The sequence below is a fragment of the Bos javanicus genome, chromosome 5 (genome assembly GCF_032452875.1).
Source record: "Bos javanicus breed banteng chromosome 5, ARS-OSU_banteng_1.0, whole genome shotgun sequence".
In the NCBI taxonomy this organism is placed as follows: Eukaryota; Metazoa; Chordata; class Mammalia; order Artiodactyla; family Bovidae; genus Bos; species Bos javanicus.
Genome location: NC_083872.1, coordinates 44,107,241 through 44,124,191, shown reverse-complemented (window position 1 = coordinate 44,124,191; position 16,951 = coordinate 44,107,241). Strand labels below are relative to the sequence as shown.

The window sequence follows — 16,951 nt, the reverse complement described above, 5'->3', positions numbered from 1 at the left end:
AATGTCATGAATCTCTGTCCGTAGTTCATCAGGCACTCTGTCTATCAGATCTAGTCTCTTAAATCTATTTCTCATTTCCACTGTATAATCATAAGGGATTTGATTTAGGTCATACCTGAATGGTCTAGTGGTTTTCCCTACTTTCTTCAATTTATGTCTGAATTTGGCAATAAGGAGTTCATGATCCAAGCCATAGTCAGCTTACAGTGTTATTTTTGCTGACTGTATAGAGCTTCTCCATCGTTGGCTGCAAAGAATGTAATCAATCTGATTTTGCTATTTACCATCTGGTGATGTCCATGTGTAGAGTCTTCTCTTGTGTTGCTGGAAGAGGGTGTTTGCTATGACCAGTGGGTTCTCTTGGCAAAACTCTATGTGCCTTTGCCCTGCTTCATTCTGTACTCCAAGGCCAAATTTGCCTGTTACTCCAGGTGTTTCTTGACTTCTTACTTTTGCATTCCAGTCCCCTATAATGAAAAGGACATCTTTTTGGGGTGTTAGTTCTAGAAGGTCTTGCAGGTCTTCATAAAAATTTTCAGCTTCAGCTTCTTCAGAATTACTGGTCGAGGCATAAACTTGGATTACCATGATACTGAATGGTTTGCTTTGAAAATGAACAGAGATCATTCTGTCATTTTTGAGATTGCATCCAAGTACTGCATTTCGGACTCTTTGGTTGACTATGATGGCTAGTCCATTTCTTCTAAGGGATTCTTGCCCACAGTAGTAGATATAATGGTCATCTGAGTTAACTTCACCCATTCCAGTCCATTTTAGTTTGCTGATTCCTAGAATGTTGACGTTCACTCTTGCCATCTCCTGTTTGACCACTTCCAATTTGCCTTGATTCATGGACCTGACATTCCAGGTTCCTATGCAATATTGCTCTTTACAGCATCAGCCCTTGCTTCTATCACCAGTCACATCCACAACTGAGTATTGTTTTTGCTTTGGCTCCATCCCTTCATTCTTTCTGGAGTTATTTCTCCACTGATCTCCAGTAGCATATTGGGCACCTACCGACCTGGGGAGTTCCTCTTTCAGTATCCTATCATTTTGCCTTTTCATACAGTTCATGGGGTTCTCTAAGGCAAGAATACTGAAGTGGTTTGCCCTTCCCTTCTCCAGTGGACCACATTTTGTCAGAACTCTCCACCATGACCTATTCATCTTGGGTGGCCCTACATGGCATGGCTCTTAGTTTCATTGAGTTAGACAAGGCTGTGGTCCATGTGATCAGATTGGTTAGTTTTCTATATACAGCCTTAAGGTACTCCTTTTCCAATTTGGAACCAGTCCGTCTTTCAATGTCTGGTTCTAACTGTTGCTTCTTGACCTGCATACAGATTTCTCAGGAGGCAGGTAAGGTGGTCTGGTATTCCCATCTCTTTAAGAATTTTCCAGTTTGTTGTGATCCACACAGTCAAAGACTTTGGCATAGTCAATAAAGCAGAAATAGATGCTTTTCTGAATTCCCTTGATTTTTTTTCTATGATCCAACAGGTGTTGGCAGTTTGATCTCTGGTTCCTCTGCCTTTTCTAAATCCAGCTTGTATATCTGGAAGTTCTTGGTTCACATACTGTTGAAGTCTGCTTGAAGGATTTTGAGCATTATCTTGCTAGCATGTGAAATGAGTGCAAATTGTGCAGTAGTTTGAACATTCTTTGCCATTGCCCTTCTTTGGGATTAGAATGAAAACTGACCTTTTCCAGTCCTGTGGCCATTGGTGTGTTTTTCAAATTTTTTGGCATATTGAGTACAACACTTTAACAGAATCATCTTTTAGATTTGAAATAGCTCAGCTGGAATTCCATCACCTCCACTAGATTTGTTCATAATAATGCTTCCTAAGGCTCACTTGACTTCACACTTTAGGATGTCTGGCTCTAGGTGAGTGATCACACCATTGTGGTTTCCAGGTCATTAAGAGTTTTTTTTTCTGTAGTTCTGTGTATTCTTATCACTTCTTATTAATATCTTCTGCTTCTGTTAGGTACGTATTATTTCTGTCCTTTTACCCATCTTTGCATGAAATGTTCCCTTGGTATCTCTAATTTACTTGAATCGATCTCTACTCTTTCCCATTCTATTGTTTTCCTCTGTTTCTTTGCATTGTTCACTTAAGAAGCCTTTCTTAAGTGAACAATAAGGGAAAATATTAGTAATTACTAAATCTAGCTGAAGAATATAGGGTACTTCATTGTACTATTCTTTCAGTTTTTCTATAGGTTAAAAACTTTCACGTGTACCCCAACGTTCATCACAGCACTGTTTATAATAGCCAGGACATGGAAGCAACCTAGATGCCCATCAGCAGATGAATGGATAAGAAAGCTATGGTACATATACACAATGGAGTATTACTCAGCCATTAAAAAGAATACATTTGAATCAGTTCTAATGAGATGGATGAAACTGGAACCTATTATACAGAGTGAAGTAAGCCAGAAAGAAAAACACCAATACAGTATACTAACGCATATATATGGAATTTAGAAAGATGGTAACAATAACCCTGTGTACAAGACAGCAAAAGAGACACCGATGTATAGATCAGTCTTATGGACTCTGTGGGAGAGGGAGAGGGTGGGGAGATTTGGGAGAACAGCATTGAAACATGTATAATATCATGTATGAAACGAGTCGCCAGTTCAGGTTTGATGCACGATACTGGATGCTTGGGGCTGGTGCACTGGGACGACCCAGAGGGAGGGTAGGGGAGGGAGGTGGGAGGAGGGTTCATGATGGGGAACGTGGGTATACCTGTGGTGGATTCATTTTGATATTTGGCAAAACTAATACAATATTGTAAAGTTTAAAAAAAAAATTAAAAAAAATAAAAACTTTCAAAATAAACTTAGGGAAAAAGGAAGAAGCCGAAAGATCTGGTTTAATTTCCTAACTATATTCTTTTTTTATCTAATAATAAGTTAATAGCTAAGCAATGAAAACAAAACAGTTATTTGGGTATAACTTTATATTTAGGAATAAAACCAGCTAACAGTCAGTCATGTACTTAGCTGTAAGAGTTACAAAATCAGAAATAAAGTTCTATTGCTCATTAGAGGGACTTTCATATTTTATGGCTTATACTTTCTAAGGAAATACACTGGAGGAAATGGACTAGGTGTGTATTAAGGAGTTTAATTTTGCACTATGGGTAGATATGGAAATATTTAACAAACCCTAACTTTTCTTTTTCACAAGTCTTCATGTCTATGAAAGTGATTATATTGATTTGTCCCCTTTCTCTAGGTAAAAAGAAAAAATCAACTGTATCTTTGCTTAGTTGTAGCTAAATTGCTCTGGTTGATAGAAGCAGAGATATAAATATATTGGTGTAAAAGGACACATAGGAGATAAGACTATGTATTTATTGCCCATTTATGTAATTACATGTGTCACTGAGGACAAAGGTCTTTAAAACAAAGACAAAAGGCAGAGTAGAAGCAGTTCCCGACAGTAAGATAGATGGACTTGCTACCACTTCCCTCTTCATGAATTTTCCTTCTGCGTGCTTGCATATCCTTCTGGCTTTATAATCACATTTGAAAACTTGACCATCTTTTTGGGCACAGTTCAATGGCTGAAGAGATGCTTCACTCCAATAAAAAGAAAATGAAAAATTTTCAAGAGCATTCATAGGCTTCGAGCCAAGAGGAGAGCACTTCATTCCTGAGATCTGGTAGTTGTTCCACGAGGAAGTAACAACCAAGACCACAGTACCATGGATGTGGTAGGCGAAAACGAGGCCCTGCAACAGTTCTTTGAAGGTAAGAGGCCTGTTTTCAACACCTGAGAGATGACATTGCTTACAATCACTGTTTCACCTTTTTGGAATTCACTTAATCTTGGCTTTCAAAGAAATGTAATTGTACTAACTGTTCTAAAGTCAGAAGTTCAGGTTTGTTTGTTGTGTTTGTAGCAAAAAATCAGTGGTGTAGACAGTGATTTTTGAAAATTCAGGATTTCCATCTTATAGCTTGGTTATTAAAAGAATCAAGATGTCAGCATTCCTATGTTACTAGAATGTGTCCCTGTCCTATGCTAGATTTTTTTCCAATCCCTATGTTTCATAAAGCTAGAAATATACTTACTACTTACTTCTAAATAAGATACTACTTTTCTTCTAAAATTATTGAATATAGCACAACAAAAAATGTAAAAGTTTACTAAGACAATTTTTCCCTTGGTATAATTAAATACGAAACAGCCTAACAGCAAAGAAGCACCTCTTTCCCCATTCCCATCTGTGTTTTTCACAACACTTAAAAAATATGTAACTATTGAATGATGGCTTGTTTTTGAGGGTAAGTATCTTTCTCCCCAAGGGGAGGCTTACTATACGACATGGTTTCACAGATTTTCTGTTTTCTAAAAACCTGAAATGGCGGTAGCACTTCTCATATTTAGTTGGGTTGATATTCTCATGATGGGTCCACTGAAAATGTCAGCAAGGCCTTGCCTTCTTGTGGCATCTTTTAGGGAGCCACTGGCAGGCTGCACACTAGTGCAGCTAGAGTTCCTTTTCAGTTAGCCATGCTCAGACTTCCATGGAACAGGAAATGTGGCCAGAGCGTTTGCACATTTCCAGGTATTTCCCAGGAGAGAGTATGAGAATAATTGAGGGCAGACCTGCTCGCTCACAGAATCCCAAGGGCAGTTAGCAGCATATTGAGAAAGTGCTTTTGTCATTTCTTGTGATTAGTAAAGTGCCTGACAAATACTAGACGTTTAAAGGTTGAATGACCATATTGTGTCAAACACTAAAGAGTGTTTCTACCAAAGAAACAGTGAGATTCTAGGTCACTATCAGAAGGCACAGTTCAGTAGGTCCAATGGCTTGAATTTTGCCAGATTGGGCAAGAAAATATAGGACCTAGAGAAGTATTGTGTTATTTTAGATCTATAATCTATCTCGTTATATTCTATCTCCGGCAGTGTCCAAGCCAATGTGTCCACTTGGGTCACACAGTAGGTACAATAATGTGGCTCAATTGTTGTCGCCTGATTTTATATCCTATGCAACTTTCATTTGAATAGAGTAGAAAGGTCCGAGCTACAGTTATATCTGCTTTATTTTAGAGAAACCATTCATTTTATAAAAGCACAAAACCTACCTAGTTTTATTCCAGAGCTGGAGAAGACCTGAAAAGTTCATCTGGTTTACCTGTTTTTTGGTAGTGCTGTCATACCTATAGGGTCACTATGTTGTCCTTGTTCATGCTATTTTCTGAAGTCTTTGGGGATATAGTTTCCACAAATCCTCTCTCTAGCTGGTTACAAAAATCTTATTATTATTATTGTATCTTTCTTAGCCCAAACTAAACTTGGGCTGCTTTTGGAGACTTTTTAAGTGGGGAGGAGTAATTTCTCCATGGAAAGAGAATAAAATGGTCAGTGTTTTCTTACATTATATTTGAATGAATAGATTGAAAAGATGGTAAACTTTGAAATAAAAAAATAGAAGTAGTAATTTAAGTGATTCCCCTCCCCTTGAAAATCACAAGGCTGGTTGTCAATTTTTTATTACCTATTCAGCAAATATCTATCACTGACTGTGTGCCAAGTCCAACAATCACCTCTTTGAAAGCCTGTAGGGCTTTGAAGAATTTCCCTTAGATTATGATTTCCTTTCTCAAATATTCCTTAGAATGAGGACAGCAAAATTGGATATGCTCTTCTCATGAGGAGGGCCAGTTATATGTTGTTCTCCTGTTTATATATCACCTTCCAATTAAGTGCTGCTGCTGCTGCTGCTAAGTTGTTTCAGTCATGTCCCACTCTGTGTGACCCCAGAGACGGCAGCCCACCAGGCTCCCCTGTCTTTGGGATTCTCCAGGCAAGAACACTGGAGTGGGTTGCCATTTCCTTCTCCAGTGCATGAAAGTGAAAAGTGAAAGTGAAGTTGCTCAGTCGTGTCTTGACTCTTAGCGACCCCATGGACTGCAGCCCACCAGGCTTCTCCATCCATGTGCAGTCTCATATAAAAAACCAAGGTCTGAAAAACAAGAAAAGTTTTATTTGTTACCCACCTGAAAGCTAATTTTTCGTTTCCTCAAACTCTTCATTCTAATAAACTGAATCCTAAATAATATATTTTTCCTTATGAACACTTTTGTATTAAAGAGTGTCTGGACTGACAATATCATTGTGAATTAAATGACCTTGAACGTCAGAGTTCATGCTGATTATGCTAAATCTTTACTGTGTGTCTCAGGAAAATGACAAGAACAAAGAGTGATTCTAGGCAACTGGCAAGCCTCATTTTATTGCCTGCCAATGATGCAATAAGTAGTCCCATCAATTAAAGCAGAAGAGGTGGATCACGTTCTCCAGGGATCCCAACATCCACTGGAAGCTCAGATATTATGTGAAATATTTGTTTTTTTAATAAAGCTGATATCACTGCAAGAGAAAAGTTGTCAGAGGAGAGGCACATTATTTTATGTATAACAACTAAAAATTGATTACAACTTAAATTAGTGGTGAATTAGTTAAATATATTATAGTTCTTTTATATAATGGAATATTTTGTAGTTAGTAAAAATGATGATGATAAGGAAAATGTTAATGATGTAAAGAAGAAACATGGGTTAAAAATTGGTATATTATAATTTTATATATATATATATATATATATATTTCTAGGACAGAGTTTATTTAAATTGACCTGAAAAGAGTTACTGTATATACACATATGCATGCACATATACTATATACACACACATGCACATGTACATGGTAACAACTGGATGATTACACCACAAGCATTAGAGTAGTTATCTCTTAGCAGTAGGACTATTGAGATTTTTAGTTTCTTCTTTATTATCTCAGTGCTTCAAACTTGGAATGTACTATGTCATAGGTTATCTTAAATAAAAAATTCTGCAAAACTCTTCTGTTAGAGTCTCTTTTTTGCATAAAGAAAAATTGTAAAAGACATTGACATGGATGAAAAAAAGATTACTGGGTATCTTCCACAGAAAACTATGCCTGCGTCATGTCCTCTGGGCTATCAAATTCTATGGGATTTTCACCTTTTACTGTTTTAGAGCTATTCTGAAACTCTGTAAATTGTAGATGATTGATATCAATGCAATGAATTTTGTCTATAGATATGTAAATCAATTATCTCCTTTTGGGGATCAATAGTTTCAGTAGAGTTTCAGTGGAGTAGGAAATGGCAACTTGCTCCAATACTCTTGCCTGGGAAATCCCATGGATAGAGGAGGCTGGCGGGCTACAGTCCACGGGGTTGTAAAAGCAGTCAGACACGACTGAGCGACTAAACAACAACAGCTTCAGTAAAACCCAAGTTTCCAATTATTATTAAATTCATTCCATAGCACAGCTAGACTTAGATTATCTATTTGCTTATCTATCTATATACCTATATAGATCGATCTATCTATCCATCTATCTATCTTTGTTCATCTTTCTAGATACCTAGATCTAGATCTGCTGTTTGAATATTCCTTGAAACAGTTCTAACATCTTAATTTCCTTAATTAAGTAAATAAAAATCTTTGACATGTGTTCATCTTTTATTTGTATAAGTCATGATTTTATCTTTAAAAATATATATCCTTTAACACTTGCCAAGTTTTAAGTTAGTTAACTTAGATTTTGTTTTATCTTAAATTCAAACCAGATTAATAATGTTTACTGAACATTTACTAGGCATCTTAACCCTTATGGCAGAAAGTGAAGAGGAACTAAAAAGCCTCTTGATGAAAGTAAAAGAGGAGAGTGAAAAAGTTGGCTTAAAGCTCAACATTCAGAAAACTAAGATCATGGCATCTGGTCCCATCACTTCACGGGAAATAGATGGGGAAACAGTGGAAACAGTGGCGGACTTTATTTTTCTGGGCTCCAAAATCACTGCAGATGGTGATTGCAGCCATAAAATTAAAAAACTCTTACTCCTTGGAAGGAAATTTATGACCAACTTAGACAGCATATTCAAAAGCAGAGACATTACTTTGCCAACAAAGGTCCATCTACTCAAGGCTATGGTTTTTCCAGTAGTCATGTATGGATGTTAGAGTTGGACTGTGAAGAAAGCTGAGCGCCGAAGAAGTGATGCTTTTGAGCTGTGGTGTTGGAGAAGACTCTTGAGAGTCCTTTGGACTGCAAGGAAATCCAATCAGTCCATCCTAAAGGAAATCAGTCCTGAGATTTCAACTCTAATATTTTGGCCACCTCGTGTGAAGAGTTGACTCATTGGAAAAGACTCTGATGCTGGGAGGGGTTGGGGGCAGGAGGAGAAGGGGATGACAGAGGATGAGATGGCTGGATGGCATCACCGACTTGATGGACATGAGTTTGGGTGAACTCCGGGAGTTGGTGATGGACAGGGAGGCCTGGCGTGCTGCGATTCATGGGGTCACAAAGAGTCGGACACAACTGAGCGACTGAACTGAACTGAACTGAACTGAAGTACTATTCCATTCACTTTACACCATTATCTCATTTAATTCGTACAACCTCCTGGGTAAAAAATGAATATGACATAAAGTATGTTATATCCCATCCCTCAGTTTATTTCACTCATTTTGATAGCTGTGACCTTACATTCTAAATTTGTTTCCCTATGGGTATTTCTTTTGGACTACTATGATATCAAGATTCATCTTTTATTTCCCATGGGAATCATTTTAAACTAGCTTTTAGTTTATAAAAGCTAATTTGAGAATTACTTTTCATGGAAATGAAGAAAAAGAAAATTATTCTAAACTAGCTTTTAGTTTATAAAAGCTAATTTGAGAATATTTTATAGTTCATTAATTTAATCTTTAAGAAGAAATTTTCTAAGTTGGTAAGAAGCTATTTAGCTCATCCTCTTCATAGGGTCTGGAAGTAGGTTCTCAAATGCTTGTTGGCTTATCATGAAATAAAGAGGAGATTCCTGCCCTGACTGAGCAGAAATGGGAAAACTACATACAGTTGTCCTTCAGTATCCAGTCCCTCTGATACCAAAATCCACAAATGCTCAAGTCTCTTATATAAAATGGCAATAGTATTTGCATATTAACTTACATACATCATACTTTAAATAATCTATAGATTATTTATAATACCCGGTACAAGGTAAATACTATGTGAGTAGTTGCTAGAATGTGGCAAAATCAAGTTTTGCTTTGTGGAACTTTCTGGGATCTTTTTTCCCAAATATTTTCCATCCTTGGTTGGTTGAAATCTGCAAATGTGTGACTCGCAGACATGGAGGGCCGAGTCTCCTAAGAGTGAATCACATGGAAAAGCAGAAGATGGAAACTAGCTGAAGAAACTCCTACTCACCTATTGAAGTTTGAGGGTTGAAAGGTATCTCCTAGAACCAGAAGCTGTGCACATGCAGGAAGCACTGAACAGCTCCTGAGATCTAAGAGGAAGAACAGACCCTGCAGGAAGCTGCTGTCAAACAAGCGTCAATATATTTCCTGCCCTCCTCTCTCTGCTTAAGATTTAAATTTCTAATTACCTATTATTAAAGTAGGGTGGTAGGGATTTAGGCAAAAACATCTACTACCCATGAGTTGTACAGGAATATTATGGAGGTGCTAAGTTTTCTTGGAAGTGAAGAAAATGCTGAAAACTCTGGAGCAGAAAAGCAGTGACTCAAGGGACTGACCCCAGATAGAACATCTAGAAAGGCGTCTAGAAAGGCATCAAAGTCGTCAAGTCTCCAAGGCATTGGGAGAATTGTTGAGACAAGAGAAATGTAGCTTGGAAAAGTGCCTATATGGTGTCAGCATACAGTAGACAGAAATACTTATAGAATAAATGGATGAAGATTATTCTACTCAGGAGTTTAAACTCTAGGTTCAGAGCATCTAGTAAGTTCAGATATGAGAAGAAGAAAAACTAGCATATGGTAAAGAATCTGCTTGCAATGCAGGAGATGCAGGTTTGATCCCTGAATTGGGAAGATCCCCTGGAGAAGGGAATGGCAACCCACTGCAGTATTCTTGCCTAGAAAATCCCATCGACAAAGGAGCCTGGTGGGTGACTGTCCATGGGGTCTCAAAGAGTCAGGCCCAACTGAGTGACTAACACACACACAGCATAAAGGTTCAGTGAATAAAACAGAGGCAGATTATACAAAATGCCGCCTGTTGGTGGAAAGCCTCAGATTCCATTATTACCAAAGGTAAAGTCATAAATGTCTCAAATGATTCCTGTATATTACTTCTCCAAAAGTGAAACCAACTCTGATTGGTTGATGTTTCTGAATTCCTGTGGTTGGAATCAGAAGCTCTGAGCAACTGAATGCAGTGTAGAGGGCTGGCCCTGACGAAGAGTCTTGTGGGTAAAGGGTGTCTTTGACCAGTCTCTCAATCTTTGTCTTTCATTCACTTTAGGACCACCACTTTCTCACCTCTCACAAACTAGCATCCTTATTCCCTCTTCCTTCTGTCCCAATAAAACCTGAGCTTGCACAGAAGGTACAAATGGTGAAAGATCTGATGCCACCTGACATCTCTAAAGAGTTTTGTTTCCAATGTACTTTCATAGAACACATTTGTTTTGATCAAATGAATCAAAAAGATTACCTTCTCTAAGGGTAGGTTTGGTTGATCTCTAATGGTGGAATTTTAGACATCTTGTTGCATCCTAGTATTTCTGAAATTATCCCACAGAGGTAGGAGCTCCTTGTTTATTGATGAGATCGCCTCTGTTTCTGTTCGGAAACAGTATAGACTTTTCAGGAGACTGGGAACAAGAACACATCAAGGACAAGAAGAACCACCCAGATAATGCAAGCAGCTTATAATTATCTGAACACTTCTATCTGATGCTGGAAGGTGGGTAGAAACTATGTTACCTTATCATGAAGCATCCAGAACAAAGAGGTATGGGCTTGCTGCCATTAAGAAAAAAAAAATCCTTTATTCTTTCATTCTGGGATCCCCAAGGTGAAGGCGATTTTATTAGAATTTAAAATGTGCTGTAACTAGGTCAGAGCTAACTTCTGTCACCGCACACATCCTACATTTGAGACCTGCCAGCGTTATTAGCAACTCTAGGGAATCCTGGAACAAAATTACTCAGACAAATGCTTCTGAGCAGAGACTCCACCACTTTCTTTGGTGTTATTGATGTCAAACTTCTCAACTTGGGAGTTAGAAGTCACCTTCTGGAAGACTCCACAATTTCTTGGGAGCTAAACACTGAATACATGGACAGTTGTGGGAAAAACAGATAACCTAAAATAAGAAATAGTTATCACTGTTAATCACACCATTTAGTGATAACAGGTCTTCACATTTTGGTGTTGATCTTGTGGTGTGTTTATTAGGATCATACTATTTATACTCTTTATTTTTCATTTTTTTAAAGTCATCTCAACTTAAAAAAAAATTTGCTGAGTCAGTTCTTAGCTGAGGCGTTCAATCTTTACTGAGGCATGCGAGGTCTTTAGCTGTGGTATGTGAACACTTGGTTGTGGCATGTGGGAACTAGTTTTCTGACCAGGGATTGAACCCAGGCCCCCTGCATTGGGAACTCAGAGTCTTAGCCATTGGATCAGCAGGGAAGTCCCCTAAATTAACATTTTAAAGTTTCAGTTTTCTCCGTCTGTGAAATGGGGATAATAACACCTACCTCTTGGGGTTGTGAGCATTAATGATAAAATATTGAAATGATGAGGTAAATGATAGTTATTGATTTTTAATTATAGCATTTACAAGTGTGAAGGAACAAAATTGTTCTATTTATTTTGAAATGAGAACGAGTAAAAGCTACATACATTTTTTTCAAAGGAATACTTCTGTCCCCATGGAGTTATTACAACTTTTACATGTTCACATTAATTCTAGAGCCTTTATAATCATAAAATCCATTTATAGCCTTTAGTTGCCAAGCAACAAAGGACAAAGTACTGAGTAGTTCCTTTTATTGCAAAAGGTTCAGCTTTTCCATGTTGATCTTGAAATTGACATTTTTTAGAAAAAAAAAAAGAACAGAATAATGAAACTTAATACCGTATTTGTGTTTTGTGGGCTTTCCTTGATTGGGGATAGAATCAAAGCTAAAAGGAATAAATTGTTATTATTGTCTGTTCTTGAATAGTCTAAAGCATTTATGCTAACTTCATAATAAATCTGTAAGAAGTTCTGAAGTTGGGGCACTGCAAATTCACTTTAAGGAGAGAACTTGTTTCATTTTACTTCTGTTCTGTGATGTTCTCCCTGTAAGAAAACTGGTTCTTTGATCTATCAGTTGTCTTTTGGAAAAGGCTGGGGCACTTTAAAATACGTATGAAAAATGTTTTCTGCTGACTTTGGTAACCACTGACCTCAAATAGGTTATTCAGCCATGGATTGGCAGGGTTTGGGAAGCTGGCTTTGAGCTTCCCATAACAAAATTGTATTCTGTACTTCTTTGAAAGGTTTCAAAGTTTTAGTTACTTCTATTGTTTGTACATGTAGATAATCTTGATGAAAGTGAAAGAGGAGAGTGAAAAAGTTGGCCTAAATCTCAACATTCAGAAAACGAAGATCATGGCATCTGGTCCCATCACTTCATGGGAAATAGTTGGGGAAAAGGTGGAAACAGTGGCAGACTTTATTTTTCTGGGCTCCAAAATCACTGTAGATGGTGATTGCAGCCATGAAATTGAAAGATGCTTACTCCTTGGAAGAAAAGTTATGACCAACCTAGATAGCGTATTCAAAAGCAGAGATATTACTTTGCCAACAAAGGTCCGTCTAGTCAAGGCTATGGTTTTTCCAGTGGTCATGTATGAATGTGAGAGTTGGACTGTGAAGAAAGCTGAGCACCGAAGAATTGATGCTTTTGAACTGTGGTGTTGGAGAAGACTCTTGAGAGTCCCTTGGACTGCAAGGAGATCCAACCAGTCCATTCTAAAGGAGACCAGTCCTGGGTGTTCTTTGAAAGGACTGATGCTGAAGCTGAAACTCCAATACTTTGGCCACCTCATGCGAAGAGTTGACTCATTGGAAAAGACTCTGATGCTGGGAGGGATTGGGGGCAGGAGGAGCAGGGGACGACAGAGGATGAGATGGCTGGATGGCATCACCGACTCGATGGACATGAGTTTGAGTGAACTCCAGGAGTTGGTGATGGACAGGGAGGCCTGGCGTGCTGCGATTCATGGGTCTCAAAGAGCTGGACATGACTGAGTGAGCTGAACTGAACTGAATTAGTAAGTAAAGGTTAGAAATCCAAAGTGAATTAAAAAAATATAATATCCTGTAAAATACCCTAGTAAAATTCATATTTTTAAAAGCTTATAAAAGCATGTATGGAAATAGCTTTTTAAATCTGCATGGTTATTTGTCTCATTATGCATATTAAAAGAGTGAAAAAGCATTATTGAGAATGTTACTCCTCTTGCTCCATATGCATTCTGTGTGTGAGACTCTATAGAGGCAAAATGTGGACACAAAGATCCTCTTTTTCCTTCCCTGGTGGATTAGAGAATCTTGTTGCTTTGAAACAGATCTGTCCAGTTACAAAAATCCTGTGTTTGGGGGTGGAGATGAGGAACAGAGAAGGGATAGGAAGGGAAAGAATATTCATTATGTGTCAAACACTAGTAGTATTAAAGAAAAAAAATTCAATGCCTCTTGTTAAAGCATGGTTTTGTTGCTGTTTAGTCTCTAAGTCATGTCTGACTTTCGCACTCTCATAGACTGTAGACTGCTGGGCTCCTCTGTCCATGGATTTCCCAGGTAAGAATACTGGAGTGGGTTGCTATTTCTTTCTCCAGGGGATTTTCCCAAACCAGGGATCAAACCCTTGTCTCCTGCATTGGCAGACAGATTCTTTACCAGTGAGCCAGCTGGGAAGCACAAAGCATAATAAAGGAGGACTTTATTCAAGAGAAGGGCTGTTACAGCAAGTAATAACCACTGGGGTGGAATTTTGCAGTGAGGGAAGGAGACTGAGCTCAACTCCCAATACCACAAGTGGGAATTTATAGTCAGGGAGCAGGGTAAGGGGGGAGATTGTTCATAAACTGACCTAAGGAGATTCTTCCTGAAAGTAGGCTGGGCGGTCAGATGGTGACCTAGGGGATGGGGGAGGATGAGGGGCTGGGTTGACATCGAGGGTGATCAGATCTGAAGGACAAGGGATTCTGGTTAAACTGATTTATCAGGATTCTTGCTAAAACTGCAAAATGAAGAGAGAAACATGGAAATAGACCTCACTGAAAAAAGTTCAGGGGAGCCTGACTACAGTCTGTTCGTAGTGGGATTATATATGTTATCACTTTTAGTTTGCAAGTGACACTCTAAGGTGGTAAAACCCATCTTCTTTTTTAGACAAGGAAACAGACCCAAAGAGGTTCAAGAACTGGAGTTAAACCCAAGTCTGACTGGCTTGTGATTTTCCAAAGCTCCTGCTTTTCTTACCTCCAGGTTACATGGGGCTCCCTCCTTCTGGAACACCCTCCCCCTTCTCATTCACCTGGCTAACGGCAGTTAGTTCACACTCGGGGTCCCTGCTTCAATATCCACCTGTCAGGCTCCCGTGTATTCCAGGGCACTTTGCATTTCACCCGTCAAAGCCTGGGTTACCTTTTTCTGTGTCTATCTCCTGTGGACTCCTGGTAGTAAGGAACTATGTCTCCTTCATTCCTAGAGCCTCAGCAGCTGGGGACTGGCACAGTAGTGGGCATTTGACCATATTTGCCAAATCCATAAGTCAACAAATCTGAGCCTGATCTCTCTTCTAGATCCTAAGTCTTCTGGATTTCTCTCTTTTATTTCTTGCATTGAAGAGGACGTGAGTCTGTCCTACACCTGGCTAAAGACTCGGCCTCAGCCAGTGCTCTGCTGGGCTGTCCCCTTTGTCTGGGTTGGCAGGAAGGAAGGCTTCGCTGACACAGGCAGGAACACTGAAAGCCACGGGACAAGCAGCTTCCTGGTCACATTTTCCTGAATCTGTGCAGTGTAGGCCCAGGGGGCATTGATTTGTAGATGAGTCAACCCTCCTGTTGACTGTGGGTTAGCTCTGCTTCCTTTGGGGTGTCTTCCTCCTCATCCTTCTCCTTCTTCTTCTTCCTTCTGCTTTCCCTTCCTCCTCTATTTTGACCCTCGGTAGAATTAGACTTTCTATTAGAAAAAAACAGGAATTCCAGGTGGCACAGTTGGTTAAGAATCCACCTGCCAATTCAGGAGATGCAAGAGACACAAGTTCTATCCCTGGGCCAGGAAGATTCCCTGGAGGAGGAAATGGCAACCCACTGCAGTATTCTTGCCTGGGAAATTCCATGGACATAGGAGCCTGGCAGGCTACAGGCCACGGGGTTGCAAAGAATTGGACATGACCAACACATGTACGCATAGAATAAACCACAGCAATAATTCTTCAAATCTTGGACATAAAAGAGAGTCCTTGTATTCCTATACTACTTAAAAGAAATGTGATTGGTTTCTGTTTCCCAAATTTGTCTTCCACAGTTAAATTAATATGGTTAACATGCTGATTGTGTTTTATTTCTCTTCTTTTGTTTTATTTTTCCTGTATGTATTAACATTAGTATGTGCTATTGAAGAGAAAATGGACACAGCATAAAAGTTTAATACTCATGCTGAATGGCTGGAAGGCTTCTGGAAAAACGGATCCCCAGGCTGCCAGAAAGGCCAGAGGATCTTGCTTAATTTATATTTCAAATAATTAATTTTAAAGGAGAAGAAGTATGAGCTTGATAATCAGCTAGTGAAGACACTGAAATACTGTCATGAAAACTGAGTAAACAGACCAGTTCCCTCTCCTACCTTGAATCCTGTGAATTGTTAGATGATTCTACCAGAGGCTGTGCCACAAGTACAGATCTCCAAAGGTACTGAGCCAATCAGCCATCATTTATTATTTACACTGAACAATGCTGAGTTTGTGAAAAAAGCAATTCAGGACACAGTCACGTGGTATTGTAACACTGTTAATGCTGAAAGAACTATATTTCTAAGGTGTAAACAGCAGACACTCTACCTTTTTTCCTCCTAACAGAAGCTTAATGTGTTCAGACAAAGGAGAGTCCTTGAGCCCAGGAAGGGTAGGCATTAATGCAGGTGATGGAAACCAGCTATCCTAATTTCATTTGCCTCCTCCCTCTTCTCTTCCCTCAACATTCAGTGGCCACAACTCTTCCTTCTAACAACCTTTTTATAAAGGGTGAATCCCTGTGTTTTCTGAAGTACTTAACTGTATGAATTATAACTTGATGTGTCCTTTAAATTTTTACTAGGAATGTTCTTGTTTTTATTAGCTTTTGAGTGGTTTATCCCATACTCATTCATTATTTCACATGATTTTGCAGAAACCAAGTTTATTCAGGAACATGTATGTTATGTTATAGTAGAAAACACTGCAATAAGAACCCCTGCCATAAAAAAAAAGAACCCCTGCAATGACAACTGTGTTATTGCAACTTGAGCAAGTTACTTAAGTTTCCTGAGACTATTTGCTCTTCTGAAAAACAGGAATAATACTTGTACCTATCTGGCAAAATAAAATTATTGTTTGGAATGAGTGAGAAAGTAAATGTAAAATTCTTTGCATGGTATGGGTACATAAAACGTGCTCAGCAAATTTACCAAGTTTATTATTATTTTATTATTTATATATGTTATTATTCATATTTTTCTCCATTGAGCATCTCATATGTGGCTTGACTTATGATTCTTTCTCACTTTATTGGCTCTCATTCAGACATCCTAATTTGTGGGCATTCCTCTTAAGGTATGGGGCTCAGGTCATTAATACTGGACCTGTGCCTACAGGAACAGGGACTTACCCTCCCAGTTCTGTCCTCAATGATTTCAGGAGGAAATTTGTTTCTTTGTTTTCCCAATACTTCTTCATGATGACAAGACTAAATTGATGTCTCTATCATCCATTTACTCAAAATTCAGGTTTCCCCATCTCATATTTACATAATGGAGAAAATCAATGGAAAGCTGAATGCTTAACCTA

General features: G+C 38.6%; 1 protein-coding gene across 1 annotated transcript in view; it reads left to right on the top strand.

Annotated features, from left to right (window-relative positions):
* The first annotated feature begins 1,841 nt into the window (after positions 1-1,841).
* The window catches only part of MYRFL (myelin regulatory factor like), a 125,114-nt gene continuing 110,004 nt past the window's right edge, over positions 1,842-16,951 (top strand). Inside the window, exon 1 of the mRNA XM_061416489.1 lies at positions 1,842-3,774. Within this exon, the coding sequence (XP_061272473.1) occupies positions 3,729-3,774 (46 nt within the window). The 5' untranslated portion in view covers positions 1,842-3,728. The remainder of the gene's footprint in view (positions 3,775-16,951) is intronic.